This window comes from Raphanus sativus, unplaced genomic scaffold (assembly GCF_000801105.2).
Source record: "Raphanus sativus cultivar WK10039 unplaced genomic scaffold, ASM80110v3 Scaffold0123, whole genome shotgun sequence".
Taxonomy (NCBI): Eukaryota; Viridiplantae; Streptophyta; class Magnoliopsida; order Brassicales; family Brassicaceae; genus Raphanus; species Raphanus sativus.
The window spans coordinates 33,216-57,089 of record NW_026615443.1 but is presented as its reverse complement, the minus strand read 5'-3'; the positions used below and the strand labels follow the sequence as shown (position 1 = coordinate 57,089).

At 33.9% G+C, this 23,874-nt stretch overlaps 3 protein-coding genes, 1 long non-coding RNA gene and 2 pseudogenes across 7 annotated transcripts; 4 read left to right on the top strand and 2 right to left on the bottom strand.

Moving 5' to 3' along the window:
- The first annotated feature begins 1,160 nt into the window (after positions 1 to 1,160).
- On the top strand, positions 1,161 to 5,076 carry LOC108807715 (helicase-like transcription factor CHR27; annotated as a pseudogene).
- Positions 3,069 to 3,736, bottom strand: LOC130501209 (uncharacterized). Its single transcript, XM_056996091.1, has 3 exons — positions 3,537 to 3,736; positions 3,391 to 3,443; positions 3,069 to 3,308 (listed from the first exon to the last, which is right to left on the bottom strand). Exons 1-3 carry the CDS (start codon positions 3,708 to 3,710, stop codon positions 3,203 to 3,205), a joined length of 333 nt encoding a protein of 110 aa, XP_056852071.1. The 5' UTR covers positions 3,711 to 3,736; the 3' UTR covers positions 3,069 to 3,202.
- Positions 5,077 to 5,532: 456 nt separating the features above from the next.
- Positions 5,533 to 6,936, top strand: LOC108807716 (uncharacterized). Its single transcript, XM_056996093.1, has 6 exons — positions 5,533 to 5,550; positions 5,648 to 5,723; positions 5,824 to 6,041; positions 6,152 to 6,227; positions 6,310 to 6,533; positions 6,919 to 6,936. The coding sequence occupies exons 1-6, from the start codon at positions 5,533 to 5,535 to the stop codon at positions 6,934 to 6,936; spliced, it is 630 nt and encodes a 209-aa protein (XP_056852073.1).
- A 391-nt stretch (positions 6,937 to 7,327) lies between these two features.
- LOC108810778 (uncharacterized) lies at positions 7,328 to 8,508 on the top strand. 4 transcript variants are annotated; one of them, XR_008939577.1, is made up of 5 exons: positions 7,332 to 7,683; positions 7,766 to 7,895; positions 7,985 to 8,052; positions 8,169 to 8,249; positions 8,381 to 8,508. XR_008939577.1 is itself a non-coding variant. In XM_018582866.2 (4 exons), exons 1-4 carry the CDS (start codon positions 7,666 to 7,668, stop codon positions 8,471 to 8,473), a joined length of 423 nt encoding a protein of 140 aa, XP_018438368.1. In that variant the 5' UTR covers positions 7,328 to 7,665; the 3' UTR covers positions 8,474 to 8,508. The 4 variants fall into 4 exon arrangements, 1 of the variants encoding a protein (XP_018438368.1); XR_001943180.2 differs by having other exon boundaries at positions 7,985 to 8,092; XM_018582866.2 differs by having other exon boundaries at positions 7,328 to 7,683; positions 7,766 to 7,812; positions 7,985 to 8,249.
- A 10,134-nt stretch (positions 8,509 to 18,642) lies between these two features.
- LOC108812555 (T-complex protein 1 subunit alpha-like) lies at positions 18,643 to 23,249 on the bottom strand (annotated as a pseudogene).
- On the top strand, positions 21,410 to 22,235 carry LOC108812554 (uncharacterized). Its single transcript, XR_001943489.2, has 2 exons — positions 21,410 to 21,744; positions 21,883 to 22,235. It is a non-coding gene; the product is annotated as an uncharacterized LOC108812554 (long non-coding RNA).
- Positions 23,250 to 23,874: the final 625 nt, after the last annotated feature.

Here is a 23,874-nt window from a genome sequence, read left to right as displayed (position 1 = left end):
AAAGCAGTAAAATATATTGGGACAAATAGCCAAATACATCTAAGTCTCAAACTTTATTTAGTGTATATTATTATTTACGGGGAATTCTAGTTTTACCACAAATATGATACTATTTTTTTAAATTTACCTGATTATTTTCATAAACATCCTAATTTTTGATTAAAAAAAATTAAACTAACCTCTTAAATCATTAATAAATCCAAATTCATCCCTCAAATACTAAAACTAAACAACAATAACTAAACCTACCCAAATGTTAGAATAATTTTGATTGAAGTTTTTTTTTGAAAAATGTTAGTCAATTTATAGTATTTGAATCAATTTCTCTTTATTCATTTTAAACAGAATAGTATTATAAAAAATAGAATTATAGAATTTACTCTAACGTATATGTTTCTAAAAGTGATGAGTTGGAAATGGTCAGATGGCCGAAAGACGTAGCCGTGGGCCGAGCAAATGTAAACTCTTACTGTTTACCATGTTTCCTTTCCATATTTTTGATGGAAATGTAATTACCAAAGTGTAAAAGAAAAACATTTCATGTTTTCTGCTCCCTTGTCTGGTGACAGAATATTATTGGTTTCACTGAGAAAGGAAGAAAGAAACCCTATGAACAGTGGCTTCCTTCCAACTCTCTGCTTTCTCCACGGTACCTGTCGTTTTGATTTCAGTTATCCCGCCACTTTGCCTTACTTTGCTTGATTTGGTGTTCTTGGCTCTTTTGCTAGGCTGTTGAAATTGTTTCCAATTACAGTGAAAAGGGTTCCGTTTCATGCCATTAGCTTCATTCGTTGAATAATGCCAACATTGTCTTGCAACGCAGGCTAAATTTGACTTTCTTAGAAGCTAGCACATGATGGATTCTGATATTCAAATTAGTTCAGGTAGTAGTATTGGTAGCAGCAGCAGCAACTGCAGTGATAGTGGTAGTGATGACAATGTATCGGAGCCCATTGGGAAAGAAACTAGTATTGGTATACTCTCTCTGCTATTATATTTTGTCCATTCTTGGTGAGGTTAAGTTTATGGACTAATTCAAGTTTCAACCAACCTCGGTGCTCTCTTTTTACCCTTTTTTCACTCAGGAAGCGGTAGTTTTACTTCCTCTACGGGTAATAGTCAAGATAGTGTTGGATGTACAAATGCTTCTCTTAGTGGGAATGGGGTTAGGATCCTCCCTCCTTCATCTATGACGCATGGAACATCTGCTTCTCCTTTACAAGATGCTGGTAGTCCAAGCGATCCAGTGGACATGACTGGAATTGGGGAAGACGACAATTCTGAGAGGCTGATCTATCAGGATGCACTACGGGGTATTCATCATCAACTCACTCTTCTCTTGAGAATGAAACTTGAACACTTGGCTCTTCTTTTTTTGCTTGCCTGTCTTGTTTGTGTCCCTTGTACCACCTTTACAGTTTTATGGCCCTTTTCAGTCTCTTGGTATGATTGCAATATATTACTCTAATTTTTTTTTTGGTTAAATATTTGGTGCATTGAACGTTTTATCTGAGTTTGCATGTCTTGTTTGTGTCTATTGTACCACCTTTTACAGTTTTTTGGTTAAATATTTGGTGCATTGAAACGTTTTATATGAGTTCTCGTTCATGCTTGATTCATACTTGCATACTGAATCTACTCAATTTTAGACCGAGTATCCTATTTTATGAAATAATGATACTTCAGATAAATTGACTCTTTTATGTAGCATTCATTTTCGATGTTATGCTGATGCATAAGTTGAGAGCTCAGTGTTGTTTTATATTCAACCGGATATTAGTGGCATGTTAAGGGCATTTTTTTTATAACGAAGTGTATGTTAATCCTGCAGAATTTGAATCAACCGAGGACAGAAGTTGATCTACCTCCTGGTACTCTTTCAGTTCCTCTTATGAGACATCAGTTATTAATATTATCATTGCTTTAGTGTTACCATTTATTGGCCTTTTTGAAATTGGTTTGTATATATACTAAATACTATTTTTTTCTGCTCAGAAAATTGCACTGGCATGGATGTTACAAAAGGAAACAAGTTGTTTACACTGTTCAGGAGGGATCTTAGCAGATGATCAGGTCACATATAATCAAAACTTTTTTCCTAGTTAATATCTCTGATTCTGTTATGTGATTTTCCAGGGACTTGGTAAGACAGTCTCAATGATTGCTCTTATCCTGAAGCAAAAGTTTGAGTCCCAATAAAATTCTGAAAACTCAAGCAAACAAGACGCCCAAATAGTGGACCTGGATGCTGATGATGAGTCGGAAAATGCAAAGCATGATATTCATGCAAGACCAGAGTTCAAGGTTTCAAGCAATAGTGAGACCATGGTTCTGAGTGATATTGATAGTGATCAGAATGGTAGTTCAGATACTGTAAGACGGGAGCTTAATAGCAAGAGACCGGCTGCTGGCACATTAGTTGTTTGTCCAGCGAGTGTTGTGAGGCAGAGAACTTGATGAGTGAATCCAAACTTTCTGTTTTAATCTACCATGGTGGTAACAGGACCAAAGATCCTATTGAGTTAGCAAAATACGATGTGGTAACCACGAGTCACTGGTCGGGTGGTACATGGCGTTCCAGGATCCCTAAGGGACCTGAGTTCGAATCCGTTACCATTCAGATTACCCTTGGGGATTAGTCTGGGCTTCGGCCCGGGATATCCCAGGTTAAAAAAAAAAAAAAAAAAACGATGTGGTTGTAACATTTGAGGTAGCGTTGAAACTTTTGTGTTAGCCTAAGCCAGCAACCACGATTAAAATGATGAGCTTCATTGACTAACTCTTTGCTGTCTTCGTTTTTCAGTCATCAACTCCGCATTCTTCTACGAGAATGGAAACAGTTGAATTCGAGGATCATGAGAGTTTTGAGGTTTTGAATGACTAAGTGTTGTTTCCAGAAAGAATAAAACAGTGAATGAGAGGAAGATACAAACTTGTTCGTTCATAAACATAATATCTCAGCGAAAGAAGAAATTTGACTGCTCAAGTTAACGAATTTATAGCTGTATGATAGTTCAATAATCAGCTTAAGATCACCTCCACATAACTTTATGTCCAAACGAGAACATTTCGTTGCATTTATCTTTGAGATTTAGATAAACCTACTGGAAATCAAATTTGTCATCTTAAGTTTACAAAACACAACAGAAATGATAAAGCGATATTAGTTGGTGTCTGGTGATTGTATGATAAAACGGATGCCTTAGGTGCTAGGTTTGCTCTCCGTAGCGAGCAATGCCTTAGGTGCTGATTTCTTCTTCTTCTTTTCCAAAGCCAAAGCAGCCATGCGGAGGGATTGCTCGTCCACGCTGAGTCATAATAACACACAACATATGAAGGATGTACAAGAGAATCAACAACATCAATCCCAATAATCATCAATCACCATACCTTAACCTTGACATAGGTGGCGCGGAGGTAGTGGCCACAGAGATCTTCTCATCCTGGTTATATATATATATATATATATATAGAGAGAGAGAGAGATTAGTGACAAAACCAGAGAATTGACTGACGAATTTACAAGAATTACAAACCTGAGTTTCAGATTCAGGTAAGTTGCTTATTATTAGCTCATCAGAATTTTCAATCTCAGAATTGACCTCCCTCCGTCTCGCTAAAGGAGAATCACAGATGTCATATCCACGACGTGGGAGACTACGGCCATGACCAAAATAAGGATTGTGGAATGAGGTAGGCTTAAATCTCATTATTGCTTGCTCTCTCAAAAAAAAAAAAAAAATATCGAAGCCTATTATAGGGAGGACCGCGAACCCTAGCGATCTAAATACACCTATATTTACTATATTATTATGAAATTTACTATTATTTAACAATTATATTAACACCATATTTACCAACCATATTTACAAGCATTTATCACGACTAGAGATTTTTTTCGGGTTAAGCGCGAATTGTATGTTTCGATTTGTTATACTTATATATTATTTGTTATTTTATTTATATTTTCATGTTATTCCTGAATGTTTTTAATAAGTTTATATTTTTTTGTGTATTGAATATTTGCTATTCCATAAAATGAACATATAAAATGGTAAGGTAATTTGTTAAATTAAGAATATGAATTGTTTGGTATCCAAAAACTATTTTGTAAAATCGTTAGAATAAATACACAATGAAGTTCCCAAACAGTTCTTGGTAGATGAGGATGAGAATGATGAAAATCCCTCCAAAAAACGTAAAGTTTCTTCTTCTGACTCTGATAATGGTAAACTATCAAGAGTTGGGTGGCTCAGAGTAGTACTAGATGAATCTCAGGCAATTAAGAATCATAGAACACAAGTGGCGAGAGCATGTTGCATTCTTCGTGCCAAAAAGAGGTGGTGTTTGTCTGGAGCGCCAATACAAAATACAGTTGATGATTTATATAGCTATTTCAGGTTCCTCAGATACAATCCGTATGATGTGTACAAGTCATGTGTTTTGCTATCAATGTGTTTCAGAACATATCTATGGCGATGACAACATCAGCCCTGAACGGTCATGCAGAGAAGACTTGCGTGGTGATGTTGTTTTCTCTGAGTCTGCCCTTAGAAACTGAGTTGCCAATGATTCAGGCTCTAGTTCTTCTTCGCAGGATAAATCAATTTTCCAAAAAAGCGAGTTTACTTCATCGAAGATCAAAGCTGTCAAAAAAAAAAAAAATCAAAGCTGTCCTTAAAAGCTGGAAGCCTAGGTCTGAACATGGTAGCTGCGAGTCATGTTATTCTTTTGGATCTTTGGTGGAATCCATCGGCTGAAGACCAGGCTATTGATCGTGCACATCGTATTGGACAGACTCGGCCTGTTTGTGTAACTCGTGTCACTATAAAAGATACCGTTGAGGATAGAATGTTGTTTCTTCAGGTAATGTTCTGGCTTTGTATTTGATGTCCCTTTTATTTTATATTTATCATTTTTGCATTTTTCTAAATATCTTTTTCAGGAGGAGAAAAGGAGAATGGTTGCATCTGCTTATGGTGAAGATCATCGTGGAAGCTCTGCAACTGGACTGACAGTTGATGATCTTAAGTATCTTTTTATGGTGTAGACACCACTCTTTGTATGCTCTACGGCATCCCTGCTTTAGTTATGTTGCATAGTACTAGTTATTAGTATTGGAGACTGTGGCCAACTATTCTTGATCAGGAAGAAACCTTTTTTGTAATTGAACTTGAAGCCAGTCTGTGTTACGAGTTGCATCGATTTGAAGCATGTCATTATGTTAATCTAAGGATCTATTACTGGATGAAATTGATACCTTTTGACAGCTGATCATCTCTTTATCTTATTAGTTATTATTATGAAAGTTTGTTTATGTAATCTTGGCTCTGTCATAACATGTGCTATACCACAGCCAATTCAATTCTTGTAGTGTTATGGAAGTAAAAATATAAACGGATACGGAAACAAGGAAACTAAATCATAGAGATAGGATTTTATTTAAGTTGATTTGGTAAAATAGAAATTTTATTTAAGTTGTGCATGTTAGGGTAAACAAAGAAAGCACCTCTAGCTAGGAACTCAAAAACGATGGCGGCTCCTCAACTCGTACGAATTGCTCTGATTCTTTTTCTTTTTTTCTACTTGTTTCTCAAGCCATTGTCTAAACTTTTCTAACTAGTTCATGTATAATTTTTATGAATAGGGATGTGTTTTGCTTTTGGAAACTCAACTCAAAGGTTGGCAAAAGACATTACATAAAATATTTGAAGGCATTGGAGGTAAAGAAGCTTTGAGTCTTTGATCGATCTTCTTGTTAATTAATTGATTACTCATCAAGAGGTAGATACGTCTTAACTATAACTCTGTCGTTAATTCTAGGTTTAGGGTGCTCCATCGATGCACCCGACTGGTGGTCACATAGCGAAGCTAATCCTATGATGTCCACTAAGAAGTTGATGTATTTACGTGGCGAAGTTGATCCTGTGGTCTTCATTAAAAAGTTATTTAAAGCGAAGAGTTACGCTATGCTCTACAGGATTGATTATGGTTATGAAGAGAATCCAGAAGGCATCCGGAAGCCTAATAATCATTTTCTGGTTCTATATATATATATTGATCTCATAACTCCACTGCTTCCAACGCTTTTCAATTGTTATAGATTTTAAAACTGTTTTTGGTTTTGTTCTTTTTGTTTTTTTTTTTGCAGAAATTTAGATTCGAGATAGATATGTTAGAAGGAAGTTGGTACAAGAAAATCATAGGAGCTTTAAAGACCATCCAAGGTTTGCAAGTTTTCTCTAATATTTATAGGTGTAAGGTTTGGTTTGGTGGGTTTTTATTTAATATTTGTGAGTTCGATGTCAGGTGTATCATTTACCATAGATGCACCAAGTCAGATGGTATATATGTGTGGGAACATTGAAGAAGGTTTGCTCCTGAAGATGTTAACGAAGACGGGCATTCAAATATTGGGAATGGACTATGGTAATTTGAAGCCACCTCCCAAGAAAGCTGAGGCTCAAATATCAGATGGAACCGAGACACAACCCAAGAAAGACACAGAACCTCCTCCTCCTACTGAGACTGTTGTTAGTACATCAACGAAACACCAAGCCAAAAACAAGAAACCTCGTGGTTTTAAAATTTTTTTTTGCTGTTCGTGAATCATGTCGTCCCTAAAACAAAGTATCCTTGGTTGAGCTGTGTTTTACCGAAAATGGCATAGAATTCAGAAGATTAGCTGGATAAATTAATACCTTTGGCAGCTGATGATTTTTTTCTTATTATGAAAGTTTGTTATGTATTCTTGGCTCTGTTATATATTTGCCATACCAAGCAAATCTTAACAGCTTGCAGGTTTCACGTCTGTTTTGGAAAGATATATATAAGGTGCCTACTTCTTCAGCAATGTAGATGAGGTGAGAGATCCTCTCTATGTACATAGCTTTTTCCTTCATGTTGCTTTGCTTACAGCAGATGAGGAGTTATTAGGACGGTTTAATGTCTAGGTGTGTCTATGGTTTTGAACTGAAATATCTTGCAGTTTAGAGTAAGGTATATTATACAGAGAATGACTTGGACCAAATAAATGCAAGAATGCGTTTTTACGGGAGATCAGAAAAGGAACCAATTTTGTAATATGTAGATGACTGATTAGAGTGAGACTATAAAACAAAAAGGACCCATATTAACATCACTAGTCTTTAATATTTAAAAAATTCACAAATTTGAATATTTCGACCTCAATGTGTTAGCTTACACAATACCTATAAAATACGAATCAGTACTATACTAAAAGAAAATGAGGAAGTGTTTTTAGAGTGTCCAAGTCACTCTGTAAAATCAGCCAATGAGAGTACTCTATTTTTGTATTTGAGATCGATTGGGTTTCACCCAATTTCGTTGGCCCATATGGGATTTTAATCAAGTCACGAATCTATAACTTTATCTGTCGATAGACTCCCCTCCGACGCTTGCACTTCATCTTCTCCGATCTCTTTTATTTTTATTTTTTCAGTTATTCTCTCAATCAATTATGTTCTTCAATGTTACGATTCATCTGCCCTTGATTCTTATATTATATAAAGCTCTTACTCTATACCTAAATCCATCCTAGAAAAAGCCCTACTCTGCAAAAAAAACAGAACCATGGCAATAAAATCCGCCGGAAAAGCATAGCGAAAGCTGGGTCCCCCCTTATTTGATAGAACTCAATCACTCATGCTCATCGATAAACAGGTAAATACTTGTTATCTCTCACTTTAATTCTCCTGGGATTCTAAACCAAAATCCTCAACTTGAATTATTTCAACTCCTGCAGGGGACTGTGATGCAAAGGTTTCATCTCCTCTGCTCATTGTTAAAAAAGTAAGTCTCTCTGTGATTAGGGCTTCAAATTGTTTCTTAAGCTGTTTGCTGGGGCCGTTGTCAGTGGCATTCCTCTCTACAAGGTAGACTAATAATAAGACTATTGTTGCAACTTGGGGTTTTCTGGTTTTATTTGTTCTAAACACTTCGCTTTACGTGGTATTGGGTGCAGCATATTGCCAATCTTGCTGGTAACCCTAAGATCGTGCTACCGGTTCCTGCTTTCAACAGTCATCAATGGTGGATCACATGCAAGAAAACAAACTTGCTATGCAGACATGTTCATTTTGATTCTTTTCCACATGTCTAGCTTCTTCATGTTTTCAATATTTCTGATTGGCTATTGGTGGTTGCAGGAGTTTATGATTCTCCTTATTAGAGCTTCATCTTTCAAAGAAGCCATGAAAATGGGTGTTAAAGTTTACCACCACTTGAAGGTAAACCTCAAATCATTGTTGTTTTTGAGATGCCCTCATAAATGATAGGCACAATTTGTGTTCTATTACAGCTCCTGTAACTTCAGTTAATTCCTGTGGACTAACTAACTTTTGTTCTGTATGTTTTCCAGTCTGTGATCAAGAAGAAGTATGGTCAGGATGCCACCAACGTTGGTGATGAAGGTGGCTTTGCAAATAATTGTCTCATAAACCTAAACATCTAAACAAATGATAAATCCAACAAATATTTCCAAATTAATATGTGCATTGCTTACCTACATTCTAGGTGATAATATCTCGGACTTGCCCAAACAAAATAAATTAAAAATAACCAGTTAATCATAAAAGCCAAAATTGGTGCAGTTTGAAAAATGTGCATGATACAAGGAATTAATTTCCACAACCCAGAAGCGACAACAAAATTCATAAGTTGGTTTAGTTTAAAACATATACATGCGAAACACAATTTTTACATTTCTAACCTATCTTCCATCTGACATAAACTATGGGTACAACACAATAAAAAATTATCAGAGTTTAATACATGAGTTCGAGCAAAAATACACCAATACAAGAATTATACCATTTATTATGTTATATTCTATTTACATACTACTACCATTAATCAATATCATCGTGGATATCAGAACCACCATAACTCTAATAACACTTTTCATTTTATTTTTCATTTTAATGGTAGATGTTCAATTTGATTATCACCGTCAACCCATTAGTTGACTTAGAAAAGGAGAGTACCAAAAAGGAAGAAGAAAATGTTAGCAAATCAAATAAGGTCAACATCAAAATGCTATATTCTTAATTTAGTTCTCAAACTTAGCTATTATTTTATCAAAAAAAAACACCAATACAACTCAAAATATGATGGGTGAATTTGATCAATAATCATAAGAGCTTCAAAAATGAAGAATATAGCTATAGTAAAGTGGAGGTCATGGGATGTGACAATTAGAGCCAAATCATGAATATTTTAACCTTGTATTCGCGTGCGCGTGAGATAAAGAGAATGACACAGTTCGATTCACGTATGAAAGTGTATTATATGATAATCAAAACTATACTATAATATATATGATATAGTATAGACACCGCAAACGCTAAAGAAAAAATTACACAATATCCAACACTATACAATAATTTATTCCATACTATTACAAATATCATATAGTATAGACAAAAACAAACAAACAAACACAAATCCATATTCCCTAAACTCAAATCTTAAACCCTAAACTCAAATACTAAACGCTAAACCCAAACCCTAAACCGTAAACCCAAACCATATACCCTAAACCAAAATCCATATACTCTAAACCCAAATCCTAAAGCATAAACGCAAATACTAAACCCAAAACCCAAACCCTAAACCCAAAACTCAAACTATATATCCTAAACCCAAACTTTAAACCCAAAATCTAAACTCTAAACCTATACCATAATTTCTTCTATACTATTTACAAATATCATATAGTATAGGCAAATACAAACAAACAAACACAAATCCATATACCCTAAACCCTAAACCCTAAACCCAAACCATAGAACCTAAACCCAAACCCTAAAAACCCCAAAACCCAAACTCTAAACCCTAAACCCAAACCGTAAACCCTTAACCCAAACCCTAAACCTAAATTGTAAAACCAAACCATCACCCATAACGGAGCTACCTAGACCCTAAACTTGAAGGTCTAAACTCTAAACCCAAACCGTATACCCTAAACCCAAACTTTAAACCCAATTTCTTAATCTAAACTGTAGATCCTAACGGAGTTACCTAAACCGTAAACCCTAAACTCTAAATCCAAATCCTTAATTCTAAACTAAAATCCTAAACCCTAAACCCAAACCATATACCCTAAACCCAAACTCTAAACCCAAATCTTAAACCTTAAACTCATACTATAGTTTGTTTTATACTATTTACAAATGTTATATAGTATAGGTAAAGACAAACAAACAAACACAAATCCATATACCCTAAACCCAAAACCTAAATCCTAAATTCAAATCCTAAACCCTAAACCCAAACCATATACCCTAAACCCAACCTCTAAACCCAAATTCTAGACCATAAACCCTAAATCCAAACATTAGTGAAAATGAAAATGTATGGGACCACATAGAAAATGTATGAGATTCCGCCAACATCTCTTGTTGAGAATCTGAGAGCTGTACTTTTACAATCTCAATCACATGGAACATTAGACTAAACAAAAATAAATCGTTCATTTTGTACTGAACCATACATAACTTTAGAAATAGTACACAAGTTGATGAAATAGGGTTGACGAGTGTGTTATCTGCTGGTAGAAGAACCACATGAAACTACTTCGAACCATAAGGAGATCCAAATTGACACACCTGTATATAGCACAAGCATTGCTACGAAAGATAACTCTGCATATAAATCATTTATCATATTATCCCTTTCCTATACTATATACATTTTATTATATAGTATATAAACCTCAGTTACATCATACATCAATTTATCCTCCTTCCCACACGGACTCAGAAAGTTGTGTAGTGAAATAAATGCCTAAAACGCAGACAGATACATTGACATTGACAGAATATATAACAAACATGCAAGTCTAAAGATAAATAGATCCAAGGAGGGGAGGGGAAGGGGAAGGAGGAGGAAACTCTAAGAAACTATTTCTATTCTATGTTTATCAAATAGAATAGTACAACAAAACGTGTACTGTTTATCTTCTCCGATGGTTCTGTGTATTCTCTATTTCTTAATCTACATGGTGGGATAACTTCGAAAATACTGAGATAAACTACTATGCTCTTCAATCTAACATGACTTACTTTGATTCCTTAGTTCTGATAGGAAATTGGGATGAGATCCTTTGCAAAGTTCGTCGCGAAACTAAACGATTACGTGATTAAAAAAAATATAGAAAGAAGAAGCGCGTGTATAAGTTGGTGATATATGAGGGTACTTCTGTATATATTGTAGAAAATACATGGTATATCATAGCATATGCCTTATAATGGTTATAGGGTTAATTTTTTTTCAATAATGGTTATGTCTCCAAATTTCCCAAATATGATCTTAAAGAAAACCTAACTATAATCAACATTTTGCCGTCTTCCAAACAGGTTTTTTTCACAAAATTAGAAAACACAATTTTATTAGGTGGACGTTCGGTTATCCATTCGGGTTCGATTTGGATCTATTTTGGTTTTGAGTTTTAGGGGTCAAATATTTCAACCCTATTTATTTCTAAATTTTGCTCCGGTTTCAGTTCAGATCTTTGTGAGTTCGATTCTGCTTCGGATAAACTCATTTAAATTATTTTTAAAATTCATTATATACTTTAGATTTTTCAAAATCTATAAACAAAATAATATGTTACATATTAATTTGAATAACATACATCAAATACTTCAAATTAACATATAATTGGTTTGGTTTGAATATTTGGATAGAGAATCGATAGATATTTTAAGTATTTTTGTGTGTTTTGGGTATACTTTAGCTATTTTAGATATTTACTATTGACTATTTGTATATATTTTAAGTATATTAGACAACTTTAAAGTATCGTATATATTTTGGATGTTTTTAATATAAATTAAATATAAAAATAATTAATATATTTAGGTATATAAGTCTGTTTCGGATACATTCGGATACCAGAAATATTTTGTTTCGGATCAGCTTCAGTTTTGATTCTATGGATATTACAATTTTGAACCCGTTCAGTTTCAATTTTTATTTCAGTTTCAATTTGGATTCAATAGTGATTTTTCGAATCAGATTCAGTTCGGCTCTTCAAATTCAATTTTTTTTTTTCAACCCTACTTATTACAATTTAGAAAGGCCCGAAATAAGGCTACATAACACATTTAAACAACCAAAATTAGTGCATGTCATCTCCTTCAGTTAAATTAAAAAAATTGCAAAATTATCGAATTTAAAAACGAATTTTCTGCGCGTAGCACGGAAGACGACCTAGTATGATTAGTGAGGAACAAAATTTGTCCCTAACCATCTCTATTCGATTTTGGAGATTTGTATTTGTAAAAGTTTCTATATGTTTGAGAAAAACTAGAATAAATTCATTTCTACACTATTGAAACTATCTCTAAATGTAAAAGACTCGGTTTATTAAATAAATACTTGATTCGCCATTTCAAAACGTATATGATTAGTGAGGAACAAAATTTGTCCCTAACCATCTCTATTCGATTTTAGCTACAGACCTTTCAACAACATATATGGCTGGCGTTGATTGTCATATTTAGGTGGTTTTATATTAAATCAAAACCATCAAAAATGTCTCAAAATAAATTAGGCGTCAATATTTTAGAACAAAATAGAATAAACTTATTTAGATTTCCCTACAACAAATCTACCATTAATTATACATATATATATATATATATATGTTCACGAACATCAATTCCTTAAAACAACAAAAAGTAGATTAAAATGTCGTCAGTGAAATTTGCTTTATTTTGTATTGTCCTAGTTTCTTTCGTTAGTGTCCATGAATGTAGGTTATCCATAGTTTAGGTTTCATTAAACCTTTTATCATCATTATAAATACAATCATTTTGTCTATAGTGTTTTAATTAATTTGTTTCTATTGTCTTTTATATAGGTTTTCTCAAAGGTCTTTTTACAAAAAAAGTATCGTTCTGCGAGAAAGGAAAATATGGATGGTGCTGCTTTAGAGGAGAGAACAACAGAATCTGCCAAGAAGACAAAAGACTATGTGAGGAAACGTGCAGAGATAAACCTTAATCAAATTATTATTTAAAAGTTCAATAAAACTTAATTTATATATTTATTTACTAAAATGTTAAACAAATAAAATCTATATCTGTAAGTTTTGTTAATTTTGTATATATGATCTACAAATATGTACTGTTTTGTTTACTTATCATTTAAACCAAACAAATGAAGATTCCTTGAAATATATTATATTTAATCTATACAAGAATTAGTATTAGGAAAAACAATTTTAACACTGAAACAAAACCGCTACAAGGACAAAACATATTCACATGAAATTATCTTTATGTCATAATTTTGCCATGAAAACACGAGGAATGTATGAAATTATGGATCGTCATGAACGGTAAACCGACATGTCTGAAACTGAATACATATACTCTAAACCCAAATCCTAAAGCCAAACCATATACCCTAAACCGTAAACCCAAACCATATACCCTAAACCAAAATCCATATACTCTAAACCCAAATCCTAAAGCATAAACCCAAATACTAAATCCAAAACTCAAACCCTAAACCCAAAACTCAAACTATATATCCTAAACCCAAAATCTAAACTCTAAACCTATACCATAATTTCTTCTATACTATTTACAAATATCATATAGAATAGGCAAATACAAACAAATAAACACAAATCCATATACCCTAAACCCTAAACCCAAACCATAGAACCTAAACCCAAACCCTAAAAACCCCAAAACCCAAACTCTAATCCCAAACCGTAAACCCTTAACCCAAACCCTAAACCTAAATTGTAAAACCAAACCATCACCCATAACGGAGCTACCTAGACCCTAAACTTGAAGGTCTAAACTCTAAACCCAAACCGTATACCCTAAACCCAAACTTTAAACCCAAATTCTTAATCTAAACTGTAGATCCTAACGGAGTTAACTAAACCGTAAACTCTAAACCCTAAATCCAAATCCTAAACCCTAAACTAAAATCCTAAACCCTAAACCCAAACCATATACCCTAAACCCAAACTCTAAACTCAAATCTTAAACCTTAAACTCATACTATAGTTTGTTTTATACTATTTACAAATGTTATATAGTATAGGTAAAGACAAACAAACAAACACAAATCCATATACCCTAAACCCAAAACCTAAACCCTAAATTCAAATCCTAAACCCTAAACCCAAACCATATACCCTAAACCCAACTTCTAAACCCAAATTCTAGACCATAAACCCTAAATCCAAACATTAGTGAAAATGAAAATGTATGGGACCACATAGAAAATGTATGAGATTCCGCCAACATCTCTTGTTGAGAATCTGAGAGCTGTACTTTTACAATCTCAATCACATGGAACATTAGACTAAACAAAAATAAATCGTTCATTTTGTACTGAACCATACATAACTTTAGAAATAGTACACAAGTTGATGCAATAGGGTTGACGAGTGTGTTATCTGCTGGTAGAAGAACCACATGAAACTACTTCGAACCATAAGGAGATCCAAATTGACACACCTGTATATAGCACAAGCATTGCTACGAAAGATAACTCTGCATATAAATCATTTATCATATTATCCCTTTCCTATACTATATACATTTTATTATATAGTATATAAACCTCAGTTACATCATACATCAATTTATCCTCCTTCCCACACGGACTCAGAAAGTTGTGTAGTGAAATAAATGCCTAAAACGCAGACAGATACATTGACATTGACAGAATATATAACAAACATGCAAGTCTAAAGATAAATAGATCCAAGGAGGGGAGGGAAGGGGAAGGAGGAGGAAACTCTAAGAAACTATTTATATTCTATGTTTATCAAATAGAATAGTACAACAAAACGTGTACTGTTTATCTTCTCCGATGGTTCTGTGTATTCTCTATTTCTTAATCTACATGGTGGGATAACTTCGAAAATACTGAGATAAACTACTATGCTCTTCAATCTAACATGACTTACTTTGATTCCTTAGTTCTGATAGGAAATTGGGATGAGATCCTTTGCAAAGTTCGTCGCGAAACTAAACGATTACGTGATTAAAAAAAATATAGAAAGAAGAAGCGCGTGTGTAAGTTGGTGATATATGAGAGTACTTCTGTATATATTGTAGAAAATACATGGTATATCATAGCATATGCCTTATAATGGTTATAGGGTTAATTTTTTTTCAATAATGGTTATGTCTCCAAATTTCCCAAATATGATCTTAAAGAAAACCTAACTATAATCAACATTTTGCCGTCTTCCAAATAGGTTTTTTCACAAAATTAGAAAACAAAATTTTATTAGGTGGACGTTCGGTTATCCATTCGGGTTCGATTTGGATCTATTTTGGTTTTGAGTTTTAGGGGTCAAATATTTCAACCCTATTTATTTCTAAATTTCGCTCCGGTTTCAGTTCAGATCTTTGTGGGTTCGATTCTGCTTCGGATAAACTCATTTAAATTATTTTTAAAATTCATTATATACTTTAGATTTTTCAAAATCTATAAACAAAATAATATGTTACATATTAATTTGAATAACATACATCAAATACTTCAAATTAACACATAATTGGTTTGGTTTGAATATTTGGATAGAGAATCGATAGATATTTTAAGTATTTTTGTGTGTTTTGGGTATACTTTAGCTATTTTAGATATTTACTATTGACTATTTGTATATATTTTAAGTATATTAGACAACTTTAAAGTATCGTATATATTTTGGATGTTTTTAATATAAATTAAATATAAAAATAATTAATATATTTAGGTATATAAGTCTGTTTCGGATACATTCGGATACTAGAAATATTTTGTTTCGGATCAGCTTCAGTTTTGATTCTATGGATATTACAATTTTGAACCCGTTCAGTTTCAATTTTTATTTCAGTTTCAATTCGGATTCAATAGTGATTTTTCGAATCAGATTCAGTTCGGCTCTTCAAATTCAATTTTTTTTTTCAACCCTACTTATTACAATTTAGAAAGGCCCGAAATAAGGCTACATAACACATTTAAACAACCAAAATTAGTGCATGTCATCTCCTTCAGTTAAATTAAAAAAATTGCAAAATTATCGAATTTAAAAACGAATTTTCCGCGCGTAGCGCGGAAGACGACCTAGTATGATTAGTGAGGAACAAAATTTGTCCCTAACCATCTCTATTCGATTTTGGAGATTTGTATTTGTAAAAGTTTCTATATGTTTGAGAAAAACTAGAATAAATTCATTTCTACACTATTGAAACTATCTCTAAATGTAAAAGACTCGGTTTATTAAATAAATACTTGATTCACCATTTCAAAACGTATATGATTAGTGAGGAACAAAATTTGTCCCTAACCATCTCTATTCGATTTTAGCTACAGACCTTTCAACAACATATATGGCTAGCGTTGATTGTCATATTTAGGTGGTTTTATATTAAATCAAAACCATCAAAAATGTCTCAAAATAAATTAGGCGTCAATATTTTAGAACAAAAATAGAATAAACTTATTTAGATTTCCCTACAACAAATCTACCATTAATTATACATATATATATATATATATATGTTCAAGAACATCAATTCCTTAAAACAACAAAAAGTAGATTAAAATGTTGTCAGTGAAATTTGCTTTATTTTGTATTGTCCTGGTTTCTTTCGTTAGTGTCCATGAATGTAGGTTATCCATAGTTTAGGTTTCATTAAACCTTTTATCATCATTATAAACACAATCATTTTGTCTATAGTGTTTTAATTAATTTGTTTCTATTGTCTTTTATATAGGTTTTCTCAAAGGTCTTTTTACAAAAAAAGTATCGTTCTGCGAGAAAGGAAAATATGGATGGTGCTGCTTTAGAGGAGAGAACAACAGAATCTGCCAAGAAGACAAAAGACTATGTGAGGAAACATGCAGAGATAAACCTTAATCAAATTATTATTTAAAAGTTCAATAAAACTTAATTTATATATTTATTTACTAAAATGTTAAACAAATAAAATCTATATCTGTAAGTTTTGTTAATTTTGTATATATGATCTACAAATATGTACTGTTTTGTTTACTTATCATATAAACCAAACAAATGAAGATTCCTTGAAATATATTATATTTAATCAATACAAGAATTAGTATTAGGAAAAACAATTTTAACACTGAAACAAAACCGCTACAAGGACAAAACATATTCACATGAAATTATCTTTATGTCATAATTTTGCCATGAAAACACGAGGAATGTATGAAATTTATGGATCGTCATGAACGGTAAACCGACATGTCTGAAACTGAAAATGCTGGAGATAGATTAAATATTTCTTATGTGACGTTTCTATATTGAAAAAGAAGTATTATGGAATTAATATGATTTTTAAAATGCCACCAAAACGTGTTATCTCAATAATTTGAAAAATCAATGTAGTGATTGTTATTACTATAAATAATGAGGAAATTTTTGGAGTTGGTCAAACTAACAAATGTCTACACTTATCGATCACTACTTAGTTTTCACACTTTCCAGTTTTAAATATATTCTTATTTTGATTAACTTTGCTTTACTATCTTTTTCTTTGCATTCAATATAACAATCTACTTTTAATAATAAATGTAACTTCAAATAATCATCACTTCCAAAACTATGATTTCAATATAAACAGTAATTATTCTTATAACATATACAAAAAAATATTCACAACCCAATTTTTTGAAACACAAAATATTTTGAATCATGAATAATGTACCGAATATGAGATTAATTTTTTGTAAAAAAAAACTACATGAAAGCCATTTGAAATCCCCACAGCATATCAATACCACAGCTCTTTAATATAGAATCAATTATTGTAAATAAGCCAAATACATCTTATCACATATAATTCATTCTCACCTAAAACATTCAAAATACAAAAATCATTATCATAAACATCACTTTCAAATACAAACGTAAAACAAAAATCACAAAGTCATGCATAAAAAATAACCTAGACCATAAATAAATTTATCTCACCCGTAGGACGGGCCGACCCTAGTGATAAATAAAATGTCCTCATAGGTATAACTGCTTCAAGAACTATGTCCTATAATATGTAAGAAGCTATGAAATGGCCTCAAAAACTATGTCCTATAATATAACTTCTTCCATCTGATCTAAACCTACATACTCTTACAAGAACATATGGTTTCGCAGTCTAACAGTAGCTTCTGTTTGTCAATGTCCTCAAGTCTTGGTTCTGGACTCTTACATGGCTTCTAAGGTAAGGATATATTGTCAGAGAATCACATCCTTAACGCACTACTGACTCTTTTACATAGGAACGGCCAGCTGAGCTACAAAAAACCAACCGTAAGATTAAGCATTGGTGGAACTCAAAAAGTTGAAAAGAGTGGGGTTGTTGGTTACTCACGAATATTCGAGGTGGATGTTCATGAATCTCCGGTTCTCTTGTGAGAAGTGACAACATATCTGAGTCGAAGGAAGGAACCTCCCGGGTTTTTGTGTCATTTCCTTTGCTTTTCAAAATAAAAGGGTCTTTAATGTAAATGAAAAAAAAAGAAGCAAATCTCTATGACTGCAAATAAATTACGATTTATCACGAAAAAGAGAAGAAAAAAAATTGACCCTGCAGTAGTTAATAGATGAAAGGTCTTAGGAGGCTAAGGTAAGAATAACGAAGTGGAAAAAAAACAGAAACTGCTGATTCAGATGCTTATATTGTTTTTGTTACACAGCGAACAGAGAAGCTCGAAAGAGCCGGTGGGTGTTGAAAATGCGGACAAAATAATACCACTAAAAGATAAAACGGACAAAAGAGAAGCTTGGGGGCTTTGGTTACTCATCGCCTTGGCCATCTTCCTTCACCAGTTTGATCATGTCATCGATTCTCAGAATCGTTATGGCTGCCTCTGTTGCAAACTGGCACCCCAAAAAAAAACTCCTTTAAGATTCAAAACATCATCTCTGGATGTTGTAAAAAAATATATATATATCTATGATGTGAGAGAAACCAAGTTTTTAAATGCTTTCACCTGGATAATTTTAACTTTGCTCATCGCTGGTTCGATCACTCCAGCTTCCAAATTGTTACGGATGGTTCCGTTTACAAGGTCAAGTCCCATGCTGCATTTACGTTTTTTCCCCAACATTAAAAGCCAATGCGATAAAAAATAACACTCAAGGGGGTAAAGACACAAACAACAATTACTGTTTATTATTATTACCTTGAATAGTGCTTCTTATCAGCCTTCGTTTGTGCGGTGTGGTGGTATGCTCTTAGTTTAGCTACCAACTCAGTTGCATCCTTAGCAGCGTTTACTGCAAGCACCTGTTTAAAAAGGACAAGATAAACAAATAAGACAGGTTTTTAAATATATTTGATGAAAATTGATTGTAGGTCGCAGAACCTTTGGTATGATCAACAGCGCATCTGCAAAATTCAGCAATTGCCAATTGTTCGCGAGATCCCAAGGTTGTAGCAAGGTGCTCCAGATACACAGACAATGCTGATTCAACTGCACCTCCACCCGCAACCACCTGTTTGACAAAGATGAAGAGTGTTGGTAAAACTAGAAATGTGACAAAGCATTACAGGGAGTGTCTTTTAACAGGCAGCCGAAGGATAATTTTACCGTGTTGGACTCGAGGGTTCTCTTGACAATACACAAAGAATCGTGCAGTGCTCTTTCCATCTCATCAAGCATGTAGTCATTTGCACCTCTCAAGATCAAGGAGACCTAACAGACACAAAAGCTTTATGACGTCATGTGCTAGACTAAACTCTATAAATAACTTTTGGGAATAAAATTATATGATTGATCTCAAGCAGAGAGAGTAAATGGCATACCGCACTGCTCGTTTTGGTTCCCTTTATCAAAACAACATCATCATCTGCGATTCTCTCCTCCACAACTTCCTCTGCAGATCCAAGGTGTGCCGGATCAAATGTTTCTTCTCCCTCCATGTCAGCAAAAGTGGTGACCTTAAAAAAACAAAGAACCAATGATATTAGTTAAAAAATTTCAACTCGGTTCTAATGCTTTCAATATTGAAAAAGGCATAGCTGAGGAAGTACGAGGGTTGCTCCTGTTGCCTTGGCGACATGGCGCATGTCTTCTTTGCGGACACGCCTAACAGCAATAGCCCCTGCCTCTACAAAGTACTGAAATAAAAGAACATAAAAAGAGAATCCAAGTTCAAAACTGAGTAAAGCGTCAGTGTAGAGAGAAACTTATTGGTATTCAATCTTACTTTAAGTGCCATGTCGTCAATGCCCTTCGTGGTTAGAATAACATTGGCCCCAGCTTTAAGAAGTTTCTCTATCCGCTCCTTGGTCATGTCAGCTTCTCTGTAAAACAAATATTTCAGCAACATATTTTGGTAAAGAAACACTGTATGGATTCTGGAAGATGGATGACATAAGCAGTACAAGCTACAATGGATCAAGTCATTTGTAAAAGAAAATTACCTTTGACGGATTTTTTCAAGTTCTCGTGGATCGTTAACAACAACTTGGACACCCAGCTGCATTTTCGTCTTCTGGAGATTGAAGTCGAGGCAAGCAATCTTGGCTGGAGACACACGTAATGGCATCCCTTGGGCAGCACGGCTAGTATTGAGTGCATATCCATTCAACAAATAGCTGTCTTTTGCACTTTGTCCATGAGCTTTCAGAATATTAATCCCCTACAACGTAGTAAGCAGAGAAGGGTTTTGAACATAAAGTTATCCTCACACAAGATGCTATGTTTAAAACTTCGAGAGAAGAGTAAACACAGACCTTGATAGGGTATTTAATCTCCCCTCGCTGATTTGTCATCTTAACTGACAGAACTGCATCCACAACCTTGAAAAGAAAAGAAAAATATGATTATAACAGTTGAAAAATGCAATGATCAGGGTCGTACTGAAAGAAATTAGCAACGACTTCCAAATGTAGAACTGAGTGTAAATTAGTAATTACTAACACAATTTATACGACTAATGGTTTTTATAACAAAGCATAGCATGCATTAAAGGTGATTCACAAAGAATGAGAGCTGGAAGCAATACCAAATTGGCAAAGAAGTCGCTGTCACCAGAGATGAGTTTGGAGGACATGCTGGTTTTAGCACAGTTTATCAATGGAGCTTTCCCAAGCTTTTCGACCTATAGAAAAGCAATAGAAGTAGTTGATTAACGGGGCAGACAACATTGCACTACACATAACATACCAAATCATCACACATGTATAAAAGTTACCAACATAAATTGAAGTTTCCTCATGTGCTGTATATAAAGCATCACATAGGGATGTTAATATGGGTTTGAAACCCGCAGGCCCATATGGGTTTATAAAAAAATAAATGCCTATTTAGACCCATTTAACTATTTGGGTTTTAATAAGTAACCCTTTTAAGACCCATTTTGTTAAATGGGTTTTCTCTGAAATAAATGAGTATTCATTTAACCCATTTATATTATTTTTTTGACTTAAACGACAACGTATTTTTGATTTCTTTTCTTCTCCTTTGATCAGATCGCGTAAGGGCCAAGGGGAGAACAAGTCCTCCGATCTCCTCCGATCTCCTCCGATTCAACCCATCAACTCAGACGAAGGCTCTTTCTCTCTCTCTTCTCTCTCTCTTCTCCGAGACCCATCGTCTCCTTCGAAGTTTGAATCGAAGGCTCTTCCTCTCTCTCTTCTCCGAGACTCCGATCGTCTCCTCCGAGCTCTCTCTCAGCCATTAAGCTTCATCAGTCTTCGTCCTCGACCAAACCCATCAGCCATTAAGGTAACTGTGTATAGACTTTGAATTGTTGAGCAATAAGCGTGTGCATCGTTTTAGTTTCATTAAGCTTCTTTAGAGAGACTGTATTGAGTTCAATAAAGGATTCATCAACAGTCATGGTTTTCGTCTCTCTCTCTGCAGGGATTGATTGTGTTGGAACTGTTCCTTCTTCTCTAGTTACCTTTGCTTCTCTCGTGAAGTAAACTCAAGCCTAGAAAAAGTATGTTATTCCCTTGTTTTCACATGACTATTTTGGATTATTCTGAATTTGCTTAGCTAGTAGTGCCAATTGCCAAAGAAAGTGGTGAATAGTTATGTTTTTTATCTGCTTTTGTCTTGTTTTTCGAGATGATCAGTCTCAAGAGGTTTCTATCATCCTTTGTTTCTTTGTTTGTACTTTGTACTAGAGATCATCTCAAAAACTGTGTTCTTTGCTTCTTATTGTTTGTTTAAAACCCATCTCAAAAGTTTTTATTATTTGTTTGTACTTTGTACTAGAGATCATCTCAAAAACTGTGTTCTTTGCTTCCTATTGTTTGTTTAAAACCCATCTCAAAAGTTTTTATTAATCATTGATTCATTTCTGAACTAGTGTTCTTTTTAAAATGTATACATTTATCTAGAGTCCATAAAATTAAAAAAATTATTGATAAATAATTTATTTAATATTTGACACAAAACAAGCAAGAATACATATCAAAAGTTATTGATAAATGATTTATTTAGAATTCATAAAGTTAAAAAGGTGAAAAAAAGAAATTATCTATTTAAAATCATTTTATAAACATAACTAATGCAAAAAAAAATGTAGTCTAAATGGGTCTAAATGGGTTTAAATGGGTACATATAAATTTTATGGGTTCTAAATGGGTAGCCCTAATAGGTCTAACTTATATGGGTCTAAACTTATATGGGTTCTAAATGGGGTGGGTATTAAATGGGGTGGGTCTAAATGGGGTGGGTTTACCCATATTAACATCTCTAGCATCACAACACAACACAACACATGACTAACCTTAGTGACCAATTTATCTTCAATATATTTGCAAGCTTCCCTCATCGCAAGCTGCCAACAGTAACACAGAATATGAACACAAGTACAACTACTGATAAGAAAACCAAAGTGGCAGCCTACTCTGTATCCACTGATAATAGAAGTAGGATGTATTTTGTTCCTGACAAGATCATTTGCCCTCTGCAAAAAACATCATTAATCATCAAGAAGCAGCAGTTACCATGTGACAAATAGAGAGAGAGAGAGAAAAAAAAAACTCGTAGAGAAGCAAGAATAAGAAGAAAGAAAACCTTGAGCAACTCAGCAGCAAAGCAACAATAACAACAGAAGTAGTCCCATCACCAACTTCTCTATCCTGGAGTTCAGCTAACTCCACCAGAACCTGTCCAAGAAAAGCCAAGCCAAAGACCAAAGTAACTAAATGATTCGCACAAACACGTAGTAATGTAATGTAATTAATGACCTTAGCAGCAGGGTGTCCGACCTCCAACATCCTAAGAATAGTAGCACACGTTGCTAATTTGTAATGTTCCCGTTGAAATCGTGACTCATCGTATGTGCATACGTCATAATCAAATATTTTAACCCAAAGCCATCTCTCTCTCTAGAGCCATCCATCCATATTTCTTGTTCGACAAGTCGGAAGGATAATTCGTTCCTACTAATCAAATCAAATCAAATCTTGGTGTTTTGTCTGATTGGAACTTTGTTATTTATAATTCGCCTTCGCCGCAAACCCTCATCCATTTCCGAAATTGAGGTATGATTCAATCAATCAATCATTGATTCGAAATTGAATATTCGAACTTTATTTATCATAGGTCGATCCTTCTCCTGATCCAGTTTAGAGTTATCTCATCTTGAAGAAGAAGAATGAAAGTCTCTGTTATGTGGAGAGGAAACAAATACACCATTGAGATCGATCCCAACTCTAATCTCAAGGATCTGGGTTATGAATTGTGAAACTCCGCGGGTTTTTAGTAGTAATCAAGTTTCAAGGTTTCTTCTGGGATGTGCGAATGCGCGACCAAGGTATATGACCGAAGCGGCGTCGTTTTCATTAGTTGGGCTTTTGGCGATTTTATACCCTGCTGTCACTCTCTGCTATATTTTATTTT